This window comes from Myotis daubentonii, chromosome 13, assembly GCF_963259705.1.
Source record: "Myotis daubentonii chromosome 13, mMyoDau2.1, whole genome shotgun sequence".
NCBI classification, from domain to species: domain Eukaryota; kingdom Metazoa; phylum Chordata; class Mammalia; order Chiroptera; family Vespertilionidae; genus Myotis; species Myotis daubentonii.
The window spans coordinates 30,003,655-30,031,197 of NC_081852.1; the positions used below are offsets into that span (position 1 = coordinate 30,003,655).

General features: G+C 39.3%; 1 protein-coding gene across 19 annotated transcripts in view; it reads left to right on the forward strand.

The window, feature by feature from the left end:
• The window catches only part of ANK3 (ankyrin 3), a 462,225-nt gene that overhangs the window by 381,946 nt on the left and 52,736 nt on the right, over positions 1-27,543 (forward strand). For 14 of the 19 annotated variants that reach the window (XM_059662651.1, XM_059662646.1, XM_059662649.1 and 11 more), the window contains 3 exons: positions 12,163-12,269; positions 17,635-17,859; positions 20,597-20,751. In XM_059662651.1, coding sequence (XP_059518634.1) covers positions 12,163-12,269; positions 17,635-17,859; positions 20,597-20,751 — 487 coding nt within the window. Of the gene's footprint in view, positions 1-12,162; positions 12,270-14,963; positions 14,997-17,634; positions 17,860-20,596; positions 20,752-27,543 lie in introns of all 19 variants that reach the window. The other 5 variants (XM_059662640.1, XM_059662634.1, XM_059662635.1 and 2 more) reach the window with 1 other exon arrangement.

Consider the following 27,543-nt stretch of genomic DNA (forward strand, 5'->3'; position numbering starts at 1 on the left):
CTTTATTGATTTCAGAGAGGAAGGAAGAGGGAGAGCCAGGTAGAAACATCAATAATGAGAGAGAATCATGGATCAGCTGCCCCCTGCATGCCCCACACTGGCAATCGAGCCCACAAACCGGGCATGTGCCTGACCGGGAATTGAACCATGACCTCCTGGTTCATAGGTCAGTGCTCAACCACCGAGCCATGCTGACGGAGCACCCAAAGAACTTTTAAAAAAACGATAGCTAAGTTCAGATTCAATGGACCTGGGTGGGGCCTGGGCCTCGCATTTTTCAATGCACCCAGAATTGAAAAGCACCGGTTCCTGGTGAGAGCACACATTGGAACCGTCGGTGGCTGCTTGGGAAACAAGATGCCGACAGAATCAGAATCTCCCTGACGGGATCCTTGGGCATGTGTGTGTTTCTAACGCTCCACGGGCTGTTCTGGAATGCGTCTCTAAGTAGGAATCACTGATTTAGAGCGCTCTGCCTGGCATCTGCTTGTGTATGACCAGTCAACATCTAATGTATTTGTTTTATAAGCTCAGAGTTGTGCCTGTCAGGTAGTCTTAGAGCAAGCATTCTTGGAAGCATTCCTTTCCAAATAGGTGGTAATAAGGGAAAGAGATGACTCGAAGCTGAAGCCCGGTCTCCTGACATAATTATGGGAGGCACTGTCTGGTGCTGCAGTCTGTGATCCAGGTCAGCCAGGCCTCATCACATCAGTGGAGGGCTAGTCATTAGAGGCCGAAAGCGTCAGGAGATACGGTGGCGATGCTTATGGTGATGATGGTGAAAACAGCTAATGTTGAGCTCCTTTTACACGGCAGGCTCTATTCTAAGTTTTACCAGCATTAACTCCTATACCCTTCTCAAAAGTCCTATGAGATAATTTCTTGGCTCCATTGAAAAGATGAAGAAACTGAAGTGCACAGGCAGATGCCGTGACTTACCTCAGGGGATACAGCTGGTAAATGGCAGACAGCCACTGGCCATCTGGCCCCAGGTTATCTCCTTTTAATACTAATCCACAATTACACTGCACATCTGCATTGCTTAGTGTGAGGGAGTGAGAAGAAAGCCAGCAGAGATCCCAGCCTTGACTTTCCACCCTCCAGGATCTCATACTTGTTAGTATTCTCAATATGGGTGTGGTACCTCCCTGGCCAGGTGGTACAGTTGGTTGGAGCATCATTCCATACACCAAAAGTCTTGTGGGTTCAGGACACATACCTAGGTTGTGGGTTCAAACCCCAGTCAGTAAGCATAGAGAAGGCAACCAGTTGATGTTTCATATCAATTTTTTTTTCTCTCTCTCCCTTCCTCTCTCTCTAAAGAAATAAATAAAAAGAACCTATCCTTGGGTAAGGATTAAAAAAAATTAACTACACATGCTTGTAAAAAAATATATATGGGTGTGGTACCATCTTCTTTATCCACTTTTTGCATGAAAGATTATGTTTAGACATGTGTTCTTTATTATGCTTATTTCTAATTCCAATAATAAGTTCTAATTTAATATGCTTTAAAAGGAACCGACAACTTACATTCAGCAACAAGTCATGAAAATTATGGAGAAAATTATTCTGCTTAAAATTATGGCATATGAGACATCATTAAATGAATGGAAATAGTCAACCTTTGCATGAAAATGAGGTAGAACACATGATAGTGGTCTAAGAAAAATACTTAGAAGGATAACTAATTAACTATATTTCCTTTGAATGACCCTAGAAGTAATTGTAAGACCAAGGGATGTATATTCCCAGCAGAAACATTTACTTCACTATGATTTCTGGTGGTTATTCCAAGATGGGAGGAGAGCAGAAATCACAGACATGGGTTGTTTTTGCCTGCATGCACCAATTCCACTTTCTTTACGTGGGCATCATAGGGTCTGATGCCAAAACTTCTGCCCCCACTCATTTCTCAGTCATGTAGTTGAGAAGGGGTTGAAATCCCTTCCTCTCCTCCAAGGATGAACCCCAAACCTGGCCCTTCAAAGCATTCCTTTCCCTAGATTACAATAATGACGTTAGGAAGAAATGTAAAATCTTGGCCAGTCTAATGAGACTTAAATTTGAGACTTTGTCTAGCCTTTTGGGGATTGCTAAGCTATGACGATGATGTAAACCCAGTGCTGCTGGGGGTGCAGCATGCAGACCAAGGATCCCTACCATCTTTTGAGCCATGGCTGGCCTCAGCCACACCTGTAGTTAGTACCATCCAGACTTTCCCACTGTATAAACAGGTAAATTAATCTCAATCTCCCCCCCTCCTACCCCTAGGGAGAGGGTGTCTTAAACCAGTTTAATTTGGGTGTCTGTCCTTGCTTGCTGTTGGTGGTCATCAAACCTGGCATGAACAGCCACATATCAAGGGCCATGTGCAAAGTCTTCTAGCATCTTAAAGTGCCATCTAGCCTTGAGATTCTATTATTTTATGTTTTCTCGCTAGAAATAAATCTAATTTTAACAAAATTAATAGAAAATGAGCTGTGATTTAAGAGACAAGCTATAAACTTGGGTGTTCCCAAGCAAAAAAACCCCCAAAACTGTTAGAAAGGCATTCTTTGCCAGCTGATCTCTAAGAAATGAGCACCTTCCATTTCCTTTCCGTTCTGTTGATAGAAGGGCAGTATGTTAAGGAGAAGAGAGAAATGGGACAACTGTGCAACTCTGTCCCACTAATTTGATTGCTTTCGTTTTGTAGACTTTCTCTCTCAGACCAGATTTACCCAAGTGTTTAATGCCTAAGAGGACAAGTGGCAAGGACTCAAAGGGTGACCAGTTTAGAAGGCTTAACAAAGGCAGTGGTAACAGTTGCATTGGCTATTTGAATGGTAACTGTGGAGAGGACTCTGTGGTTAATATTATATTATACTAGGAGCCCAGTGCGCAATTCGAAATCGCGTGGCGCTGCCCACCCTCGAGTCACCGGTCAGGCCCTGCCTTGCTCCCTGGGCCCCACAGCAGCCACGGCCACTGCCGTTCCGGCCCTGCCTCCCTCTCCGGCCCTTGAAGCAGCCGCGGCCGCTGCTGACCAGGCCCTCCCCCAGCGCAGGCACGTGGAGGCCCCTGCCACCCCGCCCCTGACGCTGCGCGCACAACCTCCTCTTGTCCGGTTGACCCGTTACAGTGTCCCAGTTAATTAGCATATTTCTCTCATATATATATAAAATATTATACTATACTAGGGGCCCAGTGCAAGAATTCATGCACCTTGAAAGGAACTGTGGGCCATGAGGCTGCAGTGGGCACAGGGGCGGGTCTCAGCCCATCCTCCGCTCCCCCACCCGGCCCTTCCCACAGCGGCCCCCAGTCCCCTATCTGCCTGCAGCCTTGCTCCTGTTGCTACAGCTCCCACACGCTGACAGCACAGAGTGATTGGGGTTGGTGCCATCAGCAAATGCGAGCAGTGGCTGCTGCCCTGATCGCCCCTCAGGAGCAGGGGGAGGTGGAGAAGTCCTCAGGAGCAATCAGGGCCGGCAGCCGCTGCTCACACACACTGACGGTGCTGAGCAATCAGGACCGGTGTGAGCGCTGGCAGTGGGTACAAGTGGCAGCTCTGGCACTGGCAGCAGGTGCGAGCACTGGGTGGGACCGTGGCATGCGGGAGCAAAGAATTTTCAATAACCACCAGAGGCTCGCCCCAATGACAGCAACTGCCGCCCCACCTTGGTTTGGCACCCCTGCTCACCTGCTCCACCATCCCGCCGCAGCCGACGCCCACCATGCTCTGCACTCTGCCATCTGCTGCCCACACCCACCATGTTCTGCGCACACCCCTGGTGGTCAGCGTACATCATAGCGACCAGTTGTTCGGTTGCTCCGCCATTCGGTCTATTTACATATTAGCCTTTTATTATATAGTATTAATAGCCGTAGTAGAGCCTTCCCCTACCTGGTGGCAATTGTCACATTGTAACTCTTATTTACCTCAGAGCCTAGGATTCTAGCTCCTTTGGGTTAGATGGGGCCTATTTTGAGGCTAAGTAAGGATGATCTCATGTATGTTAAGTCATAGATTGTGTGATGTACTACTTAATATGTTAGTAAGTCATGTGCAAATTGGAGGGTTCTACAGGAGAAATTGCACATATATTTTTTCAAGACCTAGCAATTTTCAGTTATCTCAGTAATAGAAGAACAATGCCTAACTCAAAAGGTTGGTTATGATAATAGGTTTCCTTCTCTACCTCTCAAGCCCCTTCCACACACTCCTAAACCCCATACACACACCCTTCCCCACATCAGCAGATTTACCTTCCCGCAAGTTTCTTTCATTTACGCTCGTTTCTCAGGGGCTCTAAAAAATGTGCATGGTGGCAAAAGGTAGCCAGCCTGGGATTAAAGATTTGCTAGAGATAGTCCCCCACAAGATAAGCACCTTTGACTACTGACATTTAATATGCTGCTTTTTCTCTTCCAAGTGCTTCGCCAGCATTACTCAGGTGATCCGTTCAACACTCTGGCAGATTGGTCAGCAAGATTACAGATTTTTTTTTGTCAATGTTGTGACTTAAGCAAGTCTAGTTCCTTTAGGCATCTTGAGCGGGATGTTGATGTTTTAACGCTCTCAGCTTCCACCCTGACCTTGATTCACCTTACTTTGTTGAAGTTGGTAGCTAAGTTATCTGGAAATCAATCAGATTGGAAGTCCCAAAGAACCCAGCCTCATTCTGGTTTAGTAGTCTCAAATAGGTCTTAAGAGGTAATAATAGTTGACTTCAAGAAAAGAAATACTTTAAAAAAAAAAAAAAAGGCTGCTTTAGTAAGCCTTTAAGTTTTACTTGATTTTGCTGCTTGAATCAGGTTTTCTTTTATGAAATTCTTATTTTAAGATGTAAAACATGATGCTTTGACATATGTATACATTGTGAAATGATTTCCACAATCAAACTAATTTATATATTGCCTTCAATAGTTATCATTTATTTTGTGTGATAAGAACACTTCAGATCTACTGTCTTAGCAAATTTCAAGTATATAATACATTATCATTAGCTACAGTTACTATGCAGTACATTGGGTTTCCAGAACTTACTCATCTTATAATTGAAAGTGTATACCCTTTGATCAATATCTTCCCTTTCCCCGCACTCCACAAGCCTCTGGTAACCACCATCTGTTCTCTGTGACTATGGATGATATATTTTTTTTAAAAGATGGCATTCATTCTTAAAAGAATTTTTCCAAATAGTTGTGCTGAATGCCCAAACAGACCTACTCTCTATGTCGGAACCAGCTTGCCATTTCTTTCACTTAATATCCACTCTCAATCACAGTAATTACTGGACTTAGCGCAGTACCTGTCACAACATTTTGTCAAATTAATCTTCTCATTTCATGCTTTCGCCACCTTAAGAATTAGGTATTATTATTGCCACCTCACAGTCCAAGGGACTGGGGCTGGGAGGAGCATGTCACTCACCAGTGTCACCTTAGATGGCATGAGATGGTAGCACTGAGAAGAGAATTTGTCTGATGGCTACTTGAACCCATTCTTCTGACCACTAAGCTGCAGGGCCACTCTAATGAGGAAGAGTGGCAGACCTGGGTAAAGCTAATTCGCCTCAGGAAGAGTTGTCACAGCCAAAATATCCCTTTGCTTGTTAATCCAATAGGGATTAACATCTCTGTAGTCTGATAAGACATATGCTATCCTAAAAAGCTACTAAGATGGCTGCAATGTTATTAAATTTAAGAAATAAATGATCTTCCATTGTAGCAAACAAACCTGGGAGTATTAGCATGATTATTATCTTTGCTTTTGTTTGCATAGCAATTTAGAATTTCCAAATTGCTTTCGAATTACTTGGGTCATTCATCGTCTCAGTGAATTTGGGCAGTTAATATTATGTACCCATTACCCTAATGCAGAAATGGAGATTCAGTGAGGTTTTTATGACTTGCCATTCACTGGGTTATGAAGTGACACAGCCCAAGTCATCTATTCTATGTCTAAGGAAAGGATGGAAACCTTTTTTCTGCCAAGGGCTATTTGGATATTTATAACATCGTTCATGAGCCATACAAAATTATCAACCTAAAAATTAGCCTGCTATATTTGGTCAAGCATTTAATTAACTCACCCCTAATGCCTGGGCAGGGCTGGACCAAATGATTTCTTGCCTTATACGGCCCTCGAGGCAGACGTTCCCCACCCCTGGTCTAAGGGAATTGACACCCACGTGGGTTCCCCTGCCCTGGTCCTGTCAAGGCCTCCAGTTAATCTGCTGGCTTCCGGGGCAGCAAGGTTCACAGACAAGAACTAGTGTCATTCAACACGGGGGGCTGACAGCAGCCTGGAGAAGCATCCAGTATTGGAGCTAAGTAGATTTCTCTTTCTTTTCCTTGCACATACTTTCTTGTCTCCTGCCTCTCTTCTTCCATGCCTGGACATTTATTTCCAGACCTGGGCCTTTGGGTGTGTCCTCGCTTGTAAGGCCAGTGTGTCCTGGCTTTCCTCTTTCCTCTGGTGAATAGGGCTAGTGAGAATCTATTTTGGGAAAGTATTAAGCTCTTGGAGACAGTGATATCATCATTAGTCAGGCTTTGGACTCTATTAAGTAATATGCATTTTGATTTTAATAGTATCTTTGATATCACTGCCAACGTGGAAAATGATGTGCTTACTTGTATCATTTTTGACATGGAAGTATAAGGTCTTATTAAGTCAATGTGAATGTTTCCTTAATGTAGTGTTCTACTAAAGCCAGCCAGGGGTGGGTTTTGACCTTGTTTTGTCAAATGTTCTGAGTTTCTCTCTGAACTTGAGATTCCTCATCTGTAAAATGAGTATAATATTACCTCCCAAAGCTTCCATGTTCTGAGGACTCAAAGAACAAATGAATGGAAAGGCCTAGTGATAACTGCTGTTAACATGGGAACGTAGACATTTTTGAGTCAGTAAATAAAACTGAGGCATTTATAAGATGCATTCTTCCTTCTGAACGGGCTCTGTTGATTTGGTGCATACAGCTGTAAATGGTCAGCGCTGACACTGGAATACCTTTGCTTCTGTTGTACTTTCCCCGCAGATTACCAGATTTTAGCAAATGAGCTACTGTACATGAAAGTCCTTGGAAAAGTAGAAACTACTACACATTTAAGGAGACACTATATTTTCAGGCCAACATTTGGTGCCAGATTTTTGATGTGTGTTTTAATTTAATCTCCACATCAACCAAACCTCAATTTGAAAATGAGAAAACTGAGACAGAGAAAAGTTAAGAAACATGCTAAGGGTTATGAAATATGCAAGTAATGTTGGGCATCTCCAAAGGGGCTTTCGATAATAAAGATAAGGAAAGGTCTGAGGCAAAATGTTTTATTTATTCCTGATGAAGGCCAGCTTGAGGGCTGGCTTAGTGTCTGAGCCAAGTGGGTCTGCTAACTGCGCCTGTGAAATGGGCAGACGCCCTGCCCAGAGGCCAGCATCACCAGCCCAGGCGCACCCGTCACAGAGATGGATCTAGGGAGCAGAGGAGGATGTCTGTGCTCCGTGACCAAGCTCAGGCCCAAGAGGGTGAAAATTAGATCTGAGCAGAGCCTTCCCAGATACCTTTCCCAAGTTTACCACTCAGATAAATCACTCCACATTTTAAGGGTCAAAAGGAATATAAAGGGATAGGGAGCGGCCCAAGCTATACAATGGAGTTGCCATTCCAAAATGGAAAGCTTGGGAGTGGGAAAGACGTGTTCTCCATTAGCAAGTGGCAAAGGCGATTTTCAGATCCAAGTCTGTGACTACACTTCAAAGCCAATGTTTTCCATTAAACCCTGGGAACACCCCTACTTGCTGTGGGAAACTCAGGAGCCAACTCTATTTCATCTCTTTTAACCATCATCACATGTGATGTCCTATTTATCATTTTAAATGTCTATTTGATCCGTAACCAAGTAGGGGAAAGCTCTCTGTTGGTACCATGGTGCCATGCACAACATTTTGAAATTCATAATGTTTGTGAAAGTAAACAGTTCAAATTCCACATTTCAGCTTTAAGTAAAGGCTAGTCTGTAGAAATAAGTATTCAGAGATGGGTCACTTGGAAATGAAGCTACCAATTCATTCTCTTTCTGTAAAGACCATAGGCTCCGTTGAATTGCTGTATTTTTTATGTAGGTGGATGCACTGTATGTAGGAAGAGCATTTTGTGTGTCTGTATTGAGGTTATTAAAATGGTTATGTCTTCCCATAAACCTAAGCAGACCGCTATGAAAAAAATAACTGGGACCAACACTGGGACATGGAGCTCTTTGTTTTAAACAAGTATATTTGTTCATTAGACATCCGTTCATCTGTGTTAAGATGGAGTTTCAGTGAGTGGCTAAGGGTCGGGAGGGGAAGGAGTTGGGAATAACTCGAAGGGGGGTGGAATCCCATTGTGCTGGCGTACTCCGGCTTCGATAAATATTGCATGATGGTGCTGATACCTTTTTGTGTGATATATTCATTGTTTCAATAATTAATGTCACCAGTGCATGTTTCTAAGCCTGCCAAAGGTAAATAATTTACTGTAATTACCAAAGAAGAGTGATATCATTTATTTATTAGAACTTTAAAAAAAATAAAAAGGGTCCTTTGTGAAAAGTAACCTCAGGGCCTCAAATGCAGAAGTTGCAGTTTGCTGAAAAGTAAAGTTAGCAGCGCCACCCACTTTCTATTGAATATTTGGCCCTGCTCTGAAGCTAGGTTACTTGGGGTCTCCAGAAGTCAGTAAAATGGGTAAATAAGGCCAGACTAGAATTAACACCTGAGCTTCGGTAAACCATAGAATGTGGGGACTTTCTGAAGTGATGCGTTGCTCTGTTGGGGTTAAGACCTTGGATCTGTGGGCTCCTATTAACACCATTCATTGCACATTCGTCCACTGAATGTGTCTTCTCTCTCTGAATGCTGAGAAAACTGTTTCTCATTCATGTTTGTATTTTTCTAGGATCTAGATAGGATAGTGGCTTGCACATAAGTGCTCTACAATCCCCCCCCCCCCAATTTGATTTCCCAATTTCCCAATTTTATTTCAGGGCTTCAAAAAAAATCTTAGTAATTCAGAGTAATTTTTTAAATGTTAAGCTTTATTTAAAATTATCAAAGTTTATACAAGCCAGCAAAAAGTCATGCCGTTTTATAAGACATACTCATTAGGGGGAAAAAAAGTATCTTCTCTCCAGAGACAAATGCTTAGCATACCTTTTGAGACCTTTATTATACGCTTTCATGTCTCTAAATAATATGTATGTTGCTTCTTGGCTTTTCCTCATTTCAGGAATTTTCTTTTTATTGACTCACCAAAATGGAAGATGAAGCTCTCATTTTTTTAAACAACTCTTCTCTCCTGCTGTATATACTTCCCATCTCCCCACTCCCCCTAAATCGTTGTATTTTATTTTGGTTATACCAGTATGTGTTTAATGAGTCTATTGTTATGCCTACGTCATGTTATTTACAGATACGAAGTATGTTATGATTGCATTTTCTTTTTGGTACAGTATTTGCTTCCCCTAAGTTTTCTCGTTTGGTTGTTGCTCTCTGTACAAATCACTAGTCCAACCCACACACTCCTCCCCAGTTGTGAAAAATCTCCTCTCCAAATGTTCGCACTTGTTAGGTGATCTATAAATTTCATCTTCTGAATTCATCTCCTCTGGAGCTTTCTTAGTGGTCACGTTCCTTGGAGGCCCCTGTAACAGAGCCCTCCTGATCCCTCCTCCATCGTCACCATGGAAACTCCCTGTTTTTGTATTAGACCCTATGTCAGTGATGGCAAACCTATGACACGCATGTCAGAGGTGACATGCGAACTCATTTTTTTTGGTTGATTTTTCTTTGTTAAATGGCATTTAAATATATAAAATAAATATCAAAAATATAAGTCTTTGTTTTACTATGGTTGCAAATATCAAAAAATTTCTATATGTGACACGGCACCAGAGTTAGGTTAGGGTTTTTCAAAATGCTGACATGCTGAGCTCAAAAGGTTCGCCATCACTGCCCTATGTCTTACTTGGTTTAGGCCTCTGTTTTGGTGGAGTATATCTTTCAATAGTTTCCTGTACAGAGTATTTTTTTATGAGGTTTCATATATCTGAAAATAATTCTATTCTTAATTTTCATACTTTTTGTTCGTTTGGCAGGTTATAGAATTCTGGGTTGAAAACCATTTCCTCTCAGGACATTGAAGGAATTGCTCCATTGCCTTGCCTTTAACTTCAGTTTTTGCTCTTAAAATCTGGTGGAAGTTTGTCACCTGTGACCACTTTCCTCACTAAAATTTGGAGAATCATTCTGTTTCTTCAAGTTTGGAAGTGGGGTTTATATTTCTCTCTAGTTCTGGTCATTCTGTGGGTCCTTGTACTCTGGGAACCTGTCGTCAGCTCTGGGAAATTTTCTTGAATTATTTCCTTGACTTCTTTATTTTACTATTTTTCTCTTTTTAGAACTTTTTCCTTTTTTTGGAGAGGGACAGAAGATTTGAAATTCCTGAACTGATTCTCTGCTTTCTTACATGTTCTCTCCTATTTTTTATTTTAATCTCCCTCTAATTTCCAGGCATTCTTTTCAACTTTAATGCTATCATATTTGTTACTGTCTTTGGTTCTGTCATTTAATGGAGCATCAGTAGGAAGCAACTCTTGAACAGGACAAAAATTGAGATTGATCTTATTTTTGGTCTGGGGGATAATATCTTATATCAGATTTAAAACATTCTTAGCCATTCTCTATTCAAATATAACTTTTGCTTTATTCTCCTCTTCTAAATTACACTTATGTTAAAATTTTTCACTGTGTTGCACATGTTTCATACTATTTTCTATATTTTCTATTCTCTTTTAAAAACATCTACCCTTCATTTTTATAGTTTTCCATTTATGCTTCCAATTCACCAACCCCATTTTCTGTTGTGTCTAGTCCGGAACTAACATTGTATTTAGAACTGGACAAATGCCCATTCAATTCTTTCTTACATGTATTCCATACTCTGTTAAATTATCCTCTTTTTCTTTTTCTTTTTTCTCTCTCCTTATTTTCTTAAACATACTAATCATAGTTACTTCAAGTTCTTATTAGCTTACTTCAAAATGTAGGATGACCCGGAGTCTATAGTATCTGGGTGTGTTGTGTTTTTTTCCTGTTTTTGTTCATGCCTGGCAGTTTTGTATTGCGTGCTGGACATGATGTGTGAAACAGATGCAGACACGGCACGCCCGATGCTGCTCTAGGCCTTCACAGAGGATTCACCCTCCCTCTGCTTGGCAAACAGTGGTGGCTGGTTATCTAATCCTATCGGGAGTCTGCTGAAATGAGGCTGGTTTGCAGCTCTGCTTAAGTGGAGACTGCCTCTGGTTTGTCCCTGGTCCCTTGGGGTCTTCACTTAAAACTCTGGTGTGATTTTCCAGTCTCCTCTCCCGACAAGTCCCAAACTCTCAATCTATTTCTCATGAAACTGCCACAAAGCTCCATGAGCCTTTCGGATTTTCTGGTCAGCCTGTTCTGCACAGCCCCAGAATTCCGCCAATGTCCTAACGGAGAGCACGCTGGAGGCATCCCAAATCTCCACTAAACTCCTTTTGATTTTTCTATTCCCCAGCAACAGCCTCTGCAGGTATAAAAGCCCCCATTCGGTCTGCACTGGTAATTGAGAAATGCCCTCAATTTAAAAGTAGCAACAAAACGCCAGCACGAGTGTTGGAGACCTTCCCCCCTCCCAAGTCCAGCTCCTCCAGTTCCCGCGCCAGCTGTTCTCTGCGGCACTCAGACATGATTTCCATGTTTATCTGACTTGGCGGCGGCAGCAGGCTACTCTGCCCCACTTGGAGACAAGTAGTCAAGACTGAATGTTTTATTTTCCTTTTGAAATTTGGGAAAGAACTTTACAACTGTTGTAGGATTAATTTGAAGATGTGTTGAAGTGCTTAAAGGCATGGTTAGAATTATTCCTCGATTCCTCTTGCTATGCCAATTACTCCAGATGCTTTCTTCAAGGATTGAACTAACCTCTATTTTCCAGTTCTTGAAATGTCTGTGTAGACCGGTAGTGGAGTGTATATAAATTATTTACTGTGAATGTAGACTACCTGGACTGATAGAGACATACAGGTATATTTTGTAAGTGCAGAGAAAACCAGTGTCTTGTGTGGGTTGTTGATGCAATCTATCATTTCCTTTTCCAGCACCTAACATTCACAAGAGAATTTGACTCAGATTCTCTTAGACACTATAGCTGGGCTGCAGACACCTTGGACAATGTCAATCTTGTCTCAAGTCCTGTTCATTCTGGGTAAGTAACCGAAAGGCACTTTTCTTTATCCTGTGAAGCTAGCTTTGCATTTAATATTGCAGTTATGAACTCATATTGACAAACTTTATTTGTATGAAATATGATCTTCTATAGGACTTAATTAGTGAGTATATGTGGCATACTTTATAACTCATTAGTGAATATTTTTAAGCAAATGTGTATATCTATTTTTATTAATAGAGAAGCACAGTGTTAGAAAGGAAATTCATTAAAGTTTTGGTGCCTAAAATTTTCCTGGCAATGCTGGTACATTTCTAGGTCTTTAATTTTCCTTATCAATTAAAAATATTATGTATAGCCATTTCTCTTAATTTTACTTTATTCAAATGAAATTTTCCCCTAAATATATGATGTGATTTTCCTTTTTAATAAATATATATATGAAATCTTTCTATTAATTTATCTCATTGTTTTGTTACCCACCTTGGGGTTCTTGGGTTCCCCAAGACAGAACTCAAACAGAAACCCCAGAGACATTTCCAGACTGATTTTATTAAGCTTGTGCTCAAGTACAGAGGAGGCAGCAAAGGGCCTCTGAACTGACTCTGCTTGGCTGATTTTATAAGCTGGGGACAAAGTGGGCAGACTTTCTGAAAAAGGCGGGCTTGGGGAATTTTTCATTTCAGGGTTGGGAGGACTTGCCTTTCCAGCCGCCTGGCCTGTAACTGCGTTTCCGCCTGCAGCTGTGGGGGCAAGGTGGCAGACTGCTCATTACTGCCGCCCTAGGGAGGTCCTCTAGAGTCAAAGCTTGATCCACTGTGCCTGTTTAAGCAGGCCAGGGAGACAGTCAGCTGCCTCTTCGTTCTTGAGGACAGAGTGGAGGGTGGTGACATTTTTGTGGTCAGCTTATCACAAAATCCATGCGACCATCTAGTCTCACCTTGGCTTCATGGCTACCTGGTATTTTCTGTCCCCTGCCTCACACCCCTGTGCTGTCTCAGTTTGACTTGCTTTGGTGTTTTGCTTCGAATGATAGATGGATTTCACTCAAAAGTTTAGTTTTTAAATAAGCAGTAAACTGTGGTGTTCTTATATTTTTCTCATATGATAGAGGCCTCTGATTTGACAAATGATCGGTTTTGTGTGATTTTCCTTTAAAAAGAAAATGTAAACTTGAAACCTCTAGATCAAGTTTGGTCCCCTTCTACATTTCTGAAATGAAGTTATAATTATGTTAAATTACAATTAGAAAAGAGAAATGAGTTTTTAAAAGAATATAGAGAAATCCACTTTTTAAAAAATGAATGTGCCACGGTATGTCCATGAGAAGTTTTGTGGTGAGAAGCACATCAAACAGGCCTCACTGCTGCCCCCCCCCCCCCCCCCCCCCGCTCCCCACCAGCAAAATTTGAGGCTGGTGCTAAAAGCTGAACTGCTTCGACTGCTAAATTGATAATCAATGTATTTTTAGATAATTGGATTCTTTACCTATAGGTCATCAAAACCTGGGGTAAGTGTTCTCGGTACACATGGAATAGAAATAATGCATCCGATAGTGAACATGGTTCAAGGTATTTTCACCTCTGAAATCGGCACGTAGGCCACACATTAGTTGTGATCCAGGACAAAGGCTGATTCATTAGGAATTAAATAAATGATCAGTCATTAACACTGTAGTGCCTTATGTGTTTCATGAAGTGTTTGCTGCTGCTTTTCATTAAAATAAATTGTAATCGCTAATTTACCTTGTGCTTTTCATGTACCTGGCATTGTGCTAACTGTTTTACATGTATGGTCTTATTTAGTATTTATTTGAGCTAGAATGACACGGTGAGAGGTTTTACTCATTATCCCTGTTCTACAGATGAAAAGTCTGAGATTCAGAGTAATGGTGCAGGTAATTTACAGCATTCTATAGTATTTATAGTAATCTTATGGAGCTTAGCTTGGAACACCACAATTCTGAAAAACAGAAGTGTCATTTCAATGGCAATGATTTACATGAAAATGCTGTATGTATAAATGATAAACTACATGATGGTCTTTGAGTCATTAACATTGTATTTAACTAAATTAGAAAAACCTTCAATTATAGTAATGGTAAATATTAAACAGCTAACAATATTTATAAAATTTCTAGTAGATATACGTGAGTCTAAAATTGCAAAAGCAAAAACAATCAGAGTTGACAAGGAAAATGTAAAATACTTGGCATACACTTTGTGGGCAGACATGTTGAAGAGTTTTTGGAATCAAGCTTGGTGAATGTCACCGTGTTACAAAGAACTTTGTACCCTCTACATGGGAAAGAAAAGTACTAGCCATTAATTTATTAAACTGAGGCTGAGGAAGCATAGGATAATAAAATCAGACATGAACTTTTGCATACATTAGAGACAATGAAGTATTTGAATATGCAAATTATCTCTGCTCCTTGAATTAAAGACAATAGACATGTGCAGGAAAGCGAAAATAATGACAGCTAATATGGGCTTATTTGAAAAGAAAAATATAGACTTGGTATATACTTGGAAATAGTTCATTAATGCTAGGTCTATGGAGTAGCTTGTTTATGGCAAGTATTTTTCCAGGTGGTCCCACAAATGCCAAATGCTTTGGTTTCATGTTCTGATGGTTTTTATTTTTCTTTTGCTTATCATTGACATTTTCTGTTGCTTGCTTCTAATTATCTTACATTAATTTTTCCCATTTGCTTTCTAAATTATTTTGCAGCTATTCTTCTCCACTTCCTCAGTATGATTCAAGGTGATAACTTGTCCTTTATGTGAACCATTCTCTTTTGTATTTTTAATTTATGTGAATCCCCCCCCCCCGCCCCGCCCGCCCCACCTCCCGCAGTTAGATTGTGTCAATGTCTGTAGTGTATCAGCATTTGTCATCTCCCTGTTCCTAAAACTAGAAATATTCATGTGTTAATTTTAGGATCATTTGTAGAATTCCTGCTTTAATTTAAATAATAAAAGATACAACGCACATGATTAAACATCACCTTTTAATTTGTTTCTGTAAGTTATATTGCATGGAATTTTATTTTATACAGAATATGTAAGGAATGAGTTTGGAAAACAAATCACTCTAGTTTATAATGTGATTGAATAATAGAACCCATATTCTGCCTAACATGTACTCCCACCTTTCCCCAGTCTGTGGGCTCCATAAAGTTGAAAACCTTAGAACAATATACAGTTGGTCATGAGCTCCAGCTCCGCATGGGATGCTATCAGAACACAAAGAGGCTCTTCCAATTTGTCATTAAAATCTCCTAAGCCATATTTCTTTTTCCATTTGGTTCTGATATTCTTTGTAGCTGGGATATTTTTATATTGACACTGATTACCTTCTTACACTACCTTCAGACTACTTAGCTGCAAATGCTATTTTATTTATATATATATTAGTAACCAAGTCTGGCCTAGGCAGTTTCTTAGCACGCTTAACAAAATAGTTCTGTTCGTTAGTTCATTCAGTAAACGTGTCTTGTGTGTAGGAACTGCACTCGGCTCTGCAGGAGGAGCAGTGAGCCAGGCAGACCTGATCTGAATGACTGTCTGTCTGTCTCATTGAGACTCAGCTGCTTGTTGCCAGGGCATACATTGCCCTCCCAGTGTCAACACCCCCATGTTCATCGTACTGATACCACTGAATTTTCAAACCCAGAGTTAGTACTGAATCATTTTTCCATCCATTCTCTTCCTGTGATTCTCAGTCACAAGTTGGTTTTCACCGTTAACTGCTGGGAGAGATCAGATTTTGTCTGAGACCTCATTGCCACATTATCTTTGTTACTGACTAAAAGTGGCTGTTGAACATGTATAGGTGTAAGAAAATGTAGGCTCCCAGCGTAGGTTCGTGAGCTTTGCATCATCTAGCACTGGAGACAGTTCGTGTGGACACGTGTGTAAGTGAGCACGTATCTTTGACTAGGAAGGAGTGCTTTTTTGTTTTGTTTTTTTTGAAGGGGTCCATCTCTTCCCCTCAAAGGTCACAGTGGCCCCAGTCTCTCAAAGTAGGTATAATGTTATGGAAAACATAAATTAACTCAGAAGAAAATGGCTAAATCCAAAATGAGCAAAAAGGGCGTGAAGTTGATTCCGCCCCACTGATGACCAGTAACGGTTCTGAAAATCAGATTGGCTAAAAAAAATGACCTCCGTGTGTCTCTCTCCATGGGGACAGCAAGTCAGTTTGCTTTATTGAAGAGGTTGCTGGTCAAGAGGCTAACTCTTTAGGAAAGGGTCCCCAGCTAGGATTTCCAGCCAGGGTCCTAAAATCTATTTGCAGGATTTTAGAACTGTTTTTAGATGAATAAATGATAGAGGATTTTGATGGATGGGATAATTTTTTCCCTAAAATACTGCAGGTAGTCAAACAATTTTCTCGTCATCCACATTTAATGCTGTTCCAGTCCCAAGCACATTTTCACATGTGAACATGAGAGCGCGCAGATCCGCATTGCTGTTCGCCTGTCTGCCGTGCACCCCTCCGTATGTCGAGTTCAGCACTGTGGCCCTGGGGGGAGAACTGGCCGGGGGACTTCTTGCCCTGAGCACACGAGAGGAATCGCACATCGCAATGTGCTGTTTCCCTGATGTGACAGTTAATTTCTTTACATTTTCATATTTTTCTCATTAGCTTTAATGTAGAGGTCAATGACAGAATTATGTAGTTGAGAGATATTTTCTACGAGGCCTAAGTGATGATATTTGTATAGCTGTACAAATACTCAAATGTAGGTTATTTTAAAGCCAGACTTATATTTTAAAGAAATCAAAACCCTTTCCATCAAAATTGCCTTAGCGACACTAGTCATCTTCTGCTTTTATGATTATATTCTGCTTTGTGATAGTAAAAATTAGAGTGCTGGTCTGAGTAAATATACATTCATTTTTATGAACTGTACATGTTAAGACATACTGTGGAGTTTCATCTTACCTTTCAGGGCTAGAGATTCCATAGTCAGCAAATGGCTACAACTATTTGCAGTTAAAATGATCCTTGAGTATAGCTTACAACACCCATAAGAGACCACATCCGGTGGTTTTGTTTTTTGTTTTCAAATGCATGACAGTCCTTTAGCCAGTTTTTATTCCCCTTTTGGAACCGTCACTGTTCCTTCCCTTTGAGCCATTGACGAAGTGGTCGGCTTCGCCCAGGGGGCTACGTGCCACCAAAACTAAGTTGTCATGTCTCATTTTGTGCCCAGCTCACAAGTTAAGTGCATGTTTGATGTGACTCCACCGTATTGACTTCCGATTTATTTTTAAAGAGAGGAAATGATAGCTGCATAGTCTGTCACTTTAAACTTCAACATTTAATTTCAAAACCTCCTCTGGGAGATGGCTTATTTCTGTCCTTGATTTGGCCTCTGATCTTCTCCCTGCAGGTTTCTCGTGAGCTTCATGGTGGACGCGAGAGGCGGCTCCATGAGAGGAAGCCGCCACCACGGGATGAGAATCATCATCCCTCCACGCAAGTGCACGGCCCCCACACGAATCACCTGCCGTTTGGTAAAGAGACATAAACTGGCCACCCCACCCCCCATGGTGGAAGGAGAGGGACTAGCCAGTAGGCTGGTAGAAATGGGTCCTGCAGGGGCCCAATTTTTAGGGTAAGTTATTGTGTCGATTTTAACCTTGGCCCTCATAACCATATCTTTGATTTTTCTTTACCCTTAACTTGAGAAGTTAGCTATTAAAATGGCTTAGTTGGACGGGCATTGAGTGCACCTTTTGTGAAGTGTCAGAGGTCACAAAGCTGTGTAAGTCCGTGAGCTCATAAGCTGATCCTCCCCTAACTCAGTTTGCTGGTCAAAGCTTTTACTAACCCAGAAGCATGTTCTCTGCTCAGTGAGTGCACGGAACCCCAATGCCACCCTTAGGGTCAAGGCACCATTCTTAGGGAAAATAAATATGGGTGCTGGAATTTTATCACCACGTTGAATAAATGGCTACTTTGGGTACATGTTCTTTTATGAAGATCACTGCTGGGGGAAACAATCCATTGTGATATGGTATTTTACAAAAAGAAACACTAAATTGATTTCATTATCTGAGGTGGCACTTGGGTGCAAATCAGGCAGGCTCTGTCGTGACGGACAGTTTGTTCACGGTTTCCCCTTCTCGTTTCTCTTCCTGCTGCATGGATCTTATTCAGTAAACTGCATCTTCCCACCCATCCTCCCCCTGTAACTGAGGGTGAGAGCTTGGTTAGCCGAATCCTGCAGCTTGGGCCTCAAGGAACAAAATTTATTGGGTAGGCTCTTCATAGACAAGATACAGAATGTCTACAATTCTCTTTCCATTTTCAATTTTTTTCTGTCACACCCATAGTCTTATGCTTAAGTTCATTTTTATTTTTTTTAATTGTTAATGCTTTCAGTTGATGTGTGTCTCACTGAAAGGAAAAAAACAAATCATAGTGGCTTGACTTAATGTAGCAACGCTACCGATCTTGTGCTTTTCAAGCATGTGGAATTCACTGCAAGCATTCTGCTTTCATATTTTTTTTGTGCTTTTGCAAGCCTTTCTTTAATTTGAAATGTTTTGACCGACTATGATAGCTTTTCAGATAGACAGGCAGTCTAATTTCAATCCCGTGTAGGAGAAGGTATTTACAGGCTTTAAATCAACATTTGCTATTAGTGGGAGATGTATGTGTGTATATATATGTATATGTATATATATGTATGTGTGTGGAGTTACATTTAAAAAAAAAAGTTTGAGTAATTTTCATGGGCTTTGCGAAGGAAAAGTGATCAATAAGTAAACTGATTTTGAAAAATGTTGGGAATACGAGATATGGAAAGAAAACCAAATAGGCAGCAGATAGAATATTCTACTATAGTTACCACATTGTTTTGTTTTATTTTGTTTAGCTGATGTGTTGGTATGTGTCATTTGTTTGCTTGTCTGTTCGGTGTATGTGCCTTGGCAGTCTGCATGAGGAAACCTGTCATGAAAAGTTACGCTTGGCTTTCACCTGGTCAGAGGTCCTTGTCATATCTTCTCTCCAGTGATGTTGATTGTCATACACACAGTCACATTCCCTAAATATTCACAGAGACAGTATCTGATACATTAACCTGCAAAGATTGTATATCGTTCTGAAAGAAATTAATATTTAATTATCAACTGTGGTTAAAAATAAAAACTATGGTAAATAACTTAGAATATTAACACTACTACAGATAGTTGATTTTGCCTCTACCTGTCCAAAAAATAAAGGCATACATATCTTTTAAATCTTTAATTTGAATTAACTATACTTATTTTTCCAAAAGTATAATGATCGTATTTGTCATCCCATTTTAAGTGAGTGCCAATAGTCATGTTTTTATTATGTTATTTGATCGTTGCAACTACTGTCCCTTTTTATGTTCTAACCCAATGGAAGCCTTTACCTGCTGTTATCACACATACATAAATACATAGGTGAAGAGGCGAGGTTACATACAACCTCTGTAGGAGAATAATGATACTGTCTACTTAAATGTCATAAAAGAAAGCTGCACAATCCAACTACATAAATTGTATGTGATTGTGGTCTGCTTACTTCCATTCGTTTTTTTGTAACATTTATCCTATTTTAAAATTTAACAAAATTATTCCTGTGCTTGATTGGCTTTCTTCAATTTTCAGCCATTCTTTTGCAAAGGACACTGTCAAAAATTAACAATTATATGGCAATTTCAAACCAACAAGTGCTTTTTCAGAAAATTTAAATATTCCTATGCAGGTTAAACTAGAGCTAGGAAATTAAGCTGCCCTCTACCATTTCACAAATTGAAAATCAGAGAAAATGTCTTAACTACCTAGGCTGTGAAAGTCATGCAGACGACTCTTTGAGGAGTGGGTTGTTACATGATTGTTTTCTTGCTAAGGGGAAAAAAATCAATAATCTTTAAAATAGGATTTACAGAATTCTTTTTTAAATAAATGACCGTGTCCTTTTAAATCATTAGCATTTTTTATAAAATATAATAATATACCTATTGTGTTTTTAAAAATGGACCAACTTTCTTTCTTATGGTCTATTTTTATAATCTTCAATTCCTTGAATCAAAATTTATTTTTATATGGGCTAAATATTTCCCCCTCCCCCATTAAATCAAAAGCCTAACCTATAGTAGGCCCTCAAGAACTGTTTGTGAATGAATGAATGATGGCATGTTTTCAAGCTTCTAATATATTATTTAATTAGCAAATGATTCTGCAGCTTTGAAATCATTCCCAACCTTAGTGGCACCTCTGATTTTCCAATGAATCCCGTTAATGAAACTTTTTTTTTAAGTATGATACTATAAGTATATTTCATTTGATACCAAAATAATGTGGATTTTTTTCCAGCCCTGTCATAGTGGAAATACCTCACTTTGGCTCTATGAGAGGAAAAGAGAGGGAACTCATTGTTCTTCGAAGTGAAAATGGAGAAACATGGAAGGAGCACCAATTTGACAGTAAAAATGAAGATTTAACTGAATTACTTAATGGCATGGATGAAGGTAATTATGATGAATCTTTCTTTCTGTAAATCTCTGCAGGAAAAATATCAAAGGAATAACTAGACTAAAAGAAACATTCCGGACTTCACACATTTGTATTTCAAGCTGGGAATGAGGTTCCTCAACGTTAGTTGCTGTTTTCTGTATGTAAGGCATGAAGTTCCATTTAATGTAACAAACGTTTTCCCTCATAATACTAATGTACAAGTAACGGTTGTGATTCTTTCATCAAATACGTCAATCTTTCCAAAACCCAAGAAAGTTTTCTAAGTCAAAGATGTATAAAGAGGGGGTGAAAAAATAGTGGAAGGTATGCAAAGTATGCAGAGTATTTGTAAGAAAATACGTTCACATTTTATTTTTGGAATTAATACTTTCAGACCCTTTCTTCTATCAGTTTTCCCCCAGATTCTTCCCGTATTCTTCATGAATGTTTAATTTCTCTTGAGCTGTAATCCATTTTTAAAAAAATATGCTTCAGGCTAATTATTGGAGTCTTTGTTGCTGCAGGTCTTACTCTTTGACTTATAAGACTGATGTATAACTGAGTATGTCACTTCCTCATACACACCTCAGGCTGTCTAACCCTTAGAATCAAAGCCGTTTTTCTGAGGTGTGCAGACATGAGGAATGGACTTACTCTGAGAGTAGGTACTTGATGCAGTTTTATAGACCAAGGTCACCATAAAATAAAGCCAGTCTTTATTTTATACTGACTTCCTAATCACTACAAATCCATCAGTTGTTTTAAATAACTGCTTTATGGAGATGTAACTCACATGCCATAGAATGGACTCTGAGGGTTTGACTCACTTATTTCTGGAATGCTTCCAGAAGAGTCCCTCCTTGTTTCAAAATGTGGACAGAGGGGCCCCACAGACTAAAGGGGGTTTGGGGGATGACCATGGACAAGTTCTTCGATCCCTAGAGCCTTTGTTGCTTCTGTAACATGGAGATTACCTTCCTTGCATTATAGGATTGTTGTTAAGAAAAAATAATTATGTGAAGACTCATGAAATACAGTCCCTGTCACATAGTAAGCCCTTGATAAATATCAGTTGTTGTCACTATTATATTATTCTATAGGCTAAAAAATTGTCATGCCAAAGGTTTTGCATAAGATAGTTAATTACAGCCAACCAGGAATTTTAGGTGTCTTTACAGCAAGGGGAGGGAGGGAACTAATGATTGTTGAGTGTCTAGTGTTCATGAAGGACTAATAAACGCCTGTATATATAAAAATCTTAAATGAAAGCATAGTCCTGAAAAATGGGAAGTTTTAATCCCACTTCAGAGGTAAAGGAACTGAAGTATAGACATGCCAAGTAACAGATAAGGTTACCCCAACTAAGTAGCCTCACCAGGGATGAAATCTAGTCCTACCTGTTTCCAAAGGCATTTAACTATGTCCCCCTTACTTTAGAAACGTGTGTCTTGTGGAGAAGAAAATAAACCTAAAGGGGAAAATTCCTACAAACCTGTAGATTTAAACGTCCAGAGAGATAGTCATTTTAAATGTTACGTATTGAATGAGCATACATTAAATGTCTCTTCATAATACTGATATTTATGTCACCATCTCCAACTTCAGATAATTTCTGATGGATAGGAACATGCAATGGCAAATAAGATTTTTCATTTTTATTACCTTATTTCAAAGCATGAAAAATAGTCATTCACTTAGAAGGACATTTATAAGCATATATAATCAAGAGTTTTAAAAAAGAATAAATACTAAGAGAATGAATTGAATTAGCATTTTGAAAATAAAAATAATACAGATAATTCAGAATAAAAATCTGAGCGAATAAGGGAAATGGGTATTCCATAGAGGATAGTTTGCTTTTTGTTTTAAGGAAAATAAAATATAAAAATATTTTCATATATCCATATTTCTTAAATGCTAATGTAGATGACTAATCTTTAAAATGTAGCATCCACTACACAGAATTTTCTCCTTTTTAATGGGTAGCGACCTTGATACTGTGAGCTCCGAGAGCAGGGTCCATGTCTTGGTCACCTTTGAGTCGCCAGTATCAAGCACAGAGCTGCTTTAGACTAACTCATGCAGTCCCGGTGAGTGAGCAGAATGAGGAACCGCAATATTATAAGATGTAGCTTTATGGAGGAAAGTTCTCATTAGTTCATTTCCTCTACCCCAAACTTTGTTAGTGTTCATCTCCAGGAGAAAAACAGTTAAAGAGGAGCATTTACTTTGAGGAAAGTACTGGAGAGTAACTATATTCTAGCAGGAATCTTGAATATTCAAAGACAGTGCTGTCCAGTAGAACTTCCTACGATAATGGAAATATAAACACTGTGCTTTCCAACAGCCATCACTAGTCACAGGTGACTCTTGAGTACTCATCATGTGGCTAGTGCAACTGAGGAAGGGAAGTTTTAATTTTGCTTAATTTTAAGTAATTTTAAATAGCCATGTGTGGCCAGTGGCTATCTCATTGGACACTGAAGTTCTAGCAAAAACCACCTACTATTCTAATAATCTATTCTTCTTCATTTTTTAGTATAAATGATAGTATCTCCTATCAGGCAGAAATAGAATTTTTTTTAAATTATGTGGAATGGAGTTCCATAATTTCATGCTGACATGACTTTATTGTTTGTAATAAACCAATTTTCAAATAGGAGTGAGTCCTGTCTTTGCCTAGACAAATGATTCACCATACTAAGGTGTTTTAAAGAAATGAAGATAGAGCCCTCTGTCCTGGATTCTGTGTGTTATCTTGGAAATAGTAGATAGAGTTTCTATGCTACATTTTTAAAGACCAGATAAACTTGGGTTCCATTTTAGACAATTAAAAAGAAATGTAAATACTTTCGGGCTTAAAAATCAAGCACTGGAGAGCCAGAGCAGCAAACATGAGGACTGAATGTTGAAGGCACAGTGGTTTTCTTCATGTATTGAATTTTAAAATAATAATTATGAAGATCCACTACACACCTTTTATAACTGAACCTCCATTCTTCAGATTTCATACCCAGCTCAAGCCCCACTTACCGCCACTCTGCTGTTCCCAAAGTTTCTTCATTGTTATTGGGACACCCCCAACCCCTGTAAAAACAGACAGGCAGAAAGAAAAATCCATCTAGCTCTAAAAGCATAAAAAGCAACCCTTCTTTTTCCTTTCAAGTCCAACTAGTCAAAGTGTTCTCAGGAGAAGTGTAAGCATCGTGTGGGAGGTTTCATTTACCTCCCACACTATGTCCCTCCCAAGTGGGCACCCTTTTCTAAATCACACAGACACCACTAGGGCCAGTGGAAGCCCTGGTCACAGTTGATGGTGGTGACACTCGTTCCATCACCACCACCCACCCAGGAAATAGCAAATAAATAGGTGGAGACTTCCAAAATCTGGACTAATGACTCAACTCGAGTTGTTTTTCTATATTACTCCTTTGCCTTTGTATGTTTTCAAATGAAGGATGCCTATGAAACTACTTTGTGGGGAACAAAAATGCTACGTAAAGGTCAGCTGCTGTGTAATGTTCCATGACTAACCAAGTAACCCTCTTAGTTCATGTATGACTCAAAAGGATGTTGTCATTGCAAAATAAGGTGCAAGCCCGTGAGCCTAGAGCCTCTGTGGTTATGCTAATGAAGGGGGTGTGTCAGCAGGGCTCTATTCTAGTAAGAGGCTTTGACACAGGACAGTTGGTCTGGGTGTGAAGAGCCTGCTGTTACCACCAAGGTATCATGTGGCAGGAGCAACTTTTCTCTCTGGCAGCGGACACAGATCTTGTTCTAGCACTTGTCAATGCGTGTTTTCTCAGCAGAGAAAAAGATACCGCGAAACAGAAAATACTCATTCTGCTTCCCCAAAAAGACTCTTTACGGTGTACCAGATTAAACCCACTTCATAAGTTTAATTAAAACCTTACTTTAATTAAACCCACAAAGTTCATTTACACATGTTTAAAACTGTGCCTCCAAAGCCAGACCCAAGGGGTGTTTTGTAGTTTGCAGTTATGCTGGACCTGGGAGTATTTGATTGGTGGAAGAATTCTTCCTCCATAGAGGTCTTAACTTAAAAATGGATGAGACACACAGAGTCCTGCACTATCCAATACAGTAGCCACTAGCTACATGTGGTTATAGAGCACTTGAAATGGGGTTTGTACAAATTGAGATATGGATGCTCTGAATGTAAAATACATGATATACAGAGATTTAGTACACCTCCCAAAGTAGACACATTGAGTGTCCCAAAAAATGTATACACACACTGAATAATTATAAAGCCAGTGTTTATTGAAATACATTTCATTTTCAAAATTGAGCTATCAGCTGTTACAGTATGTATACATTTTTGGGGGGACAGCCTGTATATCTCATTAAAAATGTTTATGTTGGTTACATGTTGAAATGGTAATATTTCAGAAATACTGGCCTAAATATAACATTGTTAAAATTAATTTCACCTGTACCTGTTTACTTTTTAGTGTTTCTATAAGAATATTAGATATTTACATATGTGGCTTGCATTGTATTTCTTTTGGGCAGTGCTTCTCTGGACAGTGTGTAGACTTTGTTTCACATTACCATTAGGTTTTAAAATCAAAATCATTGCTACCTAAGTATCAGAAGAATGCTTTGGGGATATATGAATTATGCTATGATTTTGAAATCTCAGTCACTGTATTGGAACAAAATGTTCCTAAACTTCTCCAAACAATGTTATAATGCTAGGAAAATACTCACTCCCTTGTTGTGATTGCTTAAGTTTCAGATGAGAGCAAATGAGATTTGAAGATGCTACATTTTAGATTTAATAAATTATACTATTGGAATTGGAGTCAGGAAAGGAAAATTGATACTTAAATGTTATATAACAAAATAAATTTTCTGTGATTTTTTATCTAACTATATCAACAATATTTTAGAAACAGACTTCTCAGTTAAAAATTGCAACTTTGCTTCATTTCAGTGAAGCAAATTTACTTGTTTTTAATTTATCAGCCCTGAGACAAATAGTGATCTTAAAGTGTCCAGTTAGGTGGTAGAAGTAGCTGAGCAATGACAGGTGAAATCTGTAGCTTTATGTTGTTCACAGCACCATCTATTGGAGAAATCTATTAACACTCTTGAAACATTCTGGAGAAAAAGTAAAAAACTGAACTTAAATCAAGATTGTGGTAAGAGTGCAAGAAAAAAAAAAAAAGGCATACCAAAAAAAGCTGTTAACTAAACCATAACGTAATATGGACTTGTCCCTTGTGTCTCCTCTTCCAGAAAGTTTCCCCTAAACCCCAGACTGAGTTAGATCCACCTGGTAATACACAGCACCCGGCCTGTCTTCTTCTGTAACAAGGAGTTTTGAACTTTGCTATCTTCCTTGGTGGACGGTAAAGTCCATGAGGGCAGGACTGGCTCTGACGTGTGGACAGCCTTTATGCTCAGTGCAGATAACAGCTCTTGGCACAGTGTTGTCACTTCATCATAATTTGTTGAATGAGTGGAGAAATGATTTGTCTCCAGGCGTATGCACCCGCTTTTGGTGATATTCATTCTGAGACCCAGACCCAAGAGAAAAAGCAACTACTGAAAGGAAGGAATGCACAACCAAATGGGGAGAGGAGGTGTAGGAGACAGGGGAATGGCACAATTAGTTTTCTAATTTTAAGGTATGTGATTGTCAGAAATTATATGGATTGTTAAAACTGGAGAGAAAAACAAACAAGCATATGATTTTCCCACACATTCTGCGTCATTAGCACTTCATACATGTGAACATATGAATAACAAAGAAGGTCCCACCTTGGGTAAAGATACATAGTAATGCTGATCCAGACAGACATGAAGCAGATACCAGAATTGAATAAGAATCCAAGTTAAACTACTGAAAGTGCTGAATGAGACCTCTCTGTACTGTCCTTGCAACTTTCCATGAATCTCTAATTATTTTAAAAGTTGGAAAAAAATTGAAAAGATTCCTATCATCTTTACTTTGAGGAAGAAGGATCTAATTACATCTTGAGTTATTGTTATTTCCCCTGTAACATCTTGGGTGGGCTTGGTACAAAAGTTACATTATTCAGATGGAGCTGAATTTTAATTCCAAAGAAATGTCTGTAATTTTCTGAAATATTTCATTGAATTTATTACAAGTTCCATATATTCTGTAGCTTGAGTTGACTATTATAGATTTATCTTTTATTTCCTTCATTCCCCTCAATTTCTCTGATATTTCATTTTCTGTAATTGAAAATATTTTTTAAAAATGGAATGAAATGAAAATGATAGCAATTCAGATGTATACACTGTAGACATGCAAAACTAGTTAGCTTGCCCTTTCTAATTCTAACCTTCTAAGTTTCATCTTTTCCCCTGCCCTTCCATAGCAGATATTTCATTCTTAGAGGAGCAAACTGAGTAGAGCTTACGCCTAACCAGAAATTATTGAGACATTTAATCGTGTGTATGTAAGAGTAAGGCAAAATTGATCCGATAATTCAAAAGCTTTAAGACTAACTCATTTAGTGGGAACATGAATTCAATTCTGTCATTTATGCTTCAGTGTATTATGATCTCCATAACTGTTCATATGTGAAAAGCATCTTACAATCCTTACTGCTCTGTTCTAAAACCTCAGTGGCAGAGTACACTGTCCCACCTTTTACAGATATGGGAACTAAATGAGTTACAAGGTGCTTAAGAAATTTATCATTTATCAGTGAGGCAAGAAAGCTGTAGAACATTGGCTTCTACGTGTTTTGTGGCAAAAAGTGCCACGGTAATAAGTAAAGTCTTTCTGCTCAGAGAGTGGGCCAATA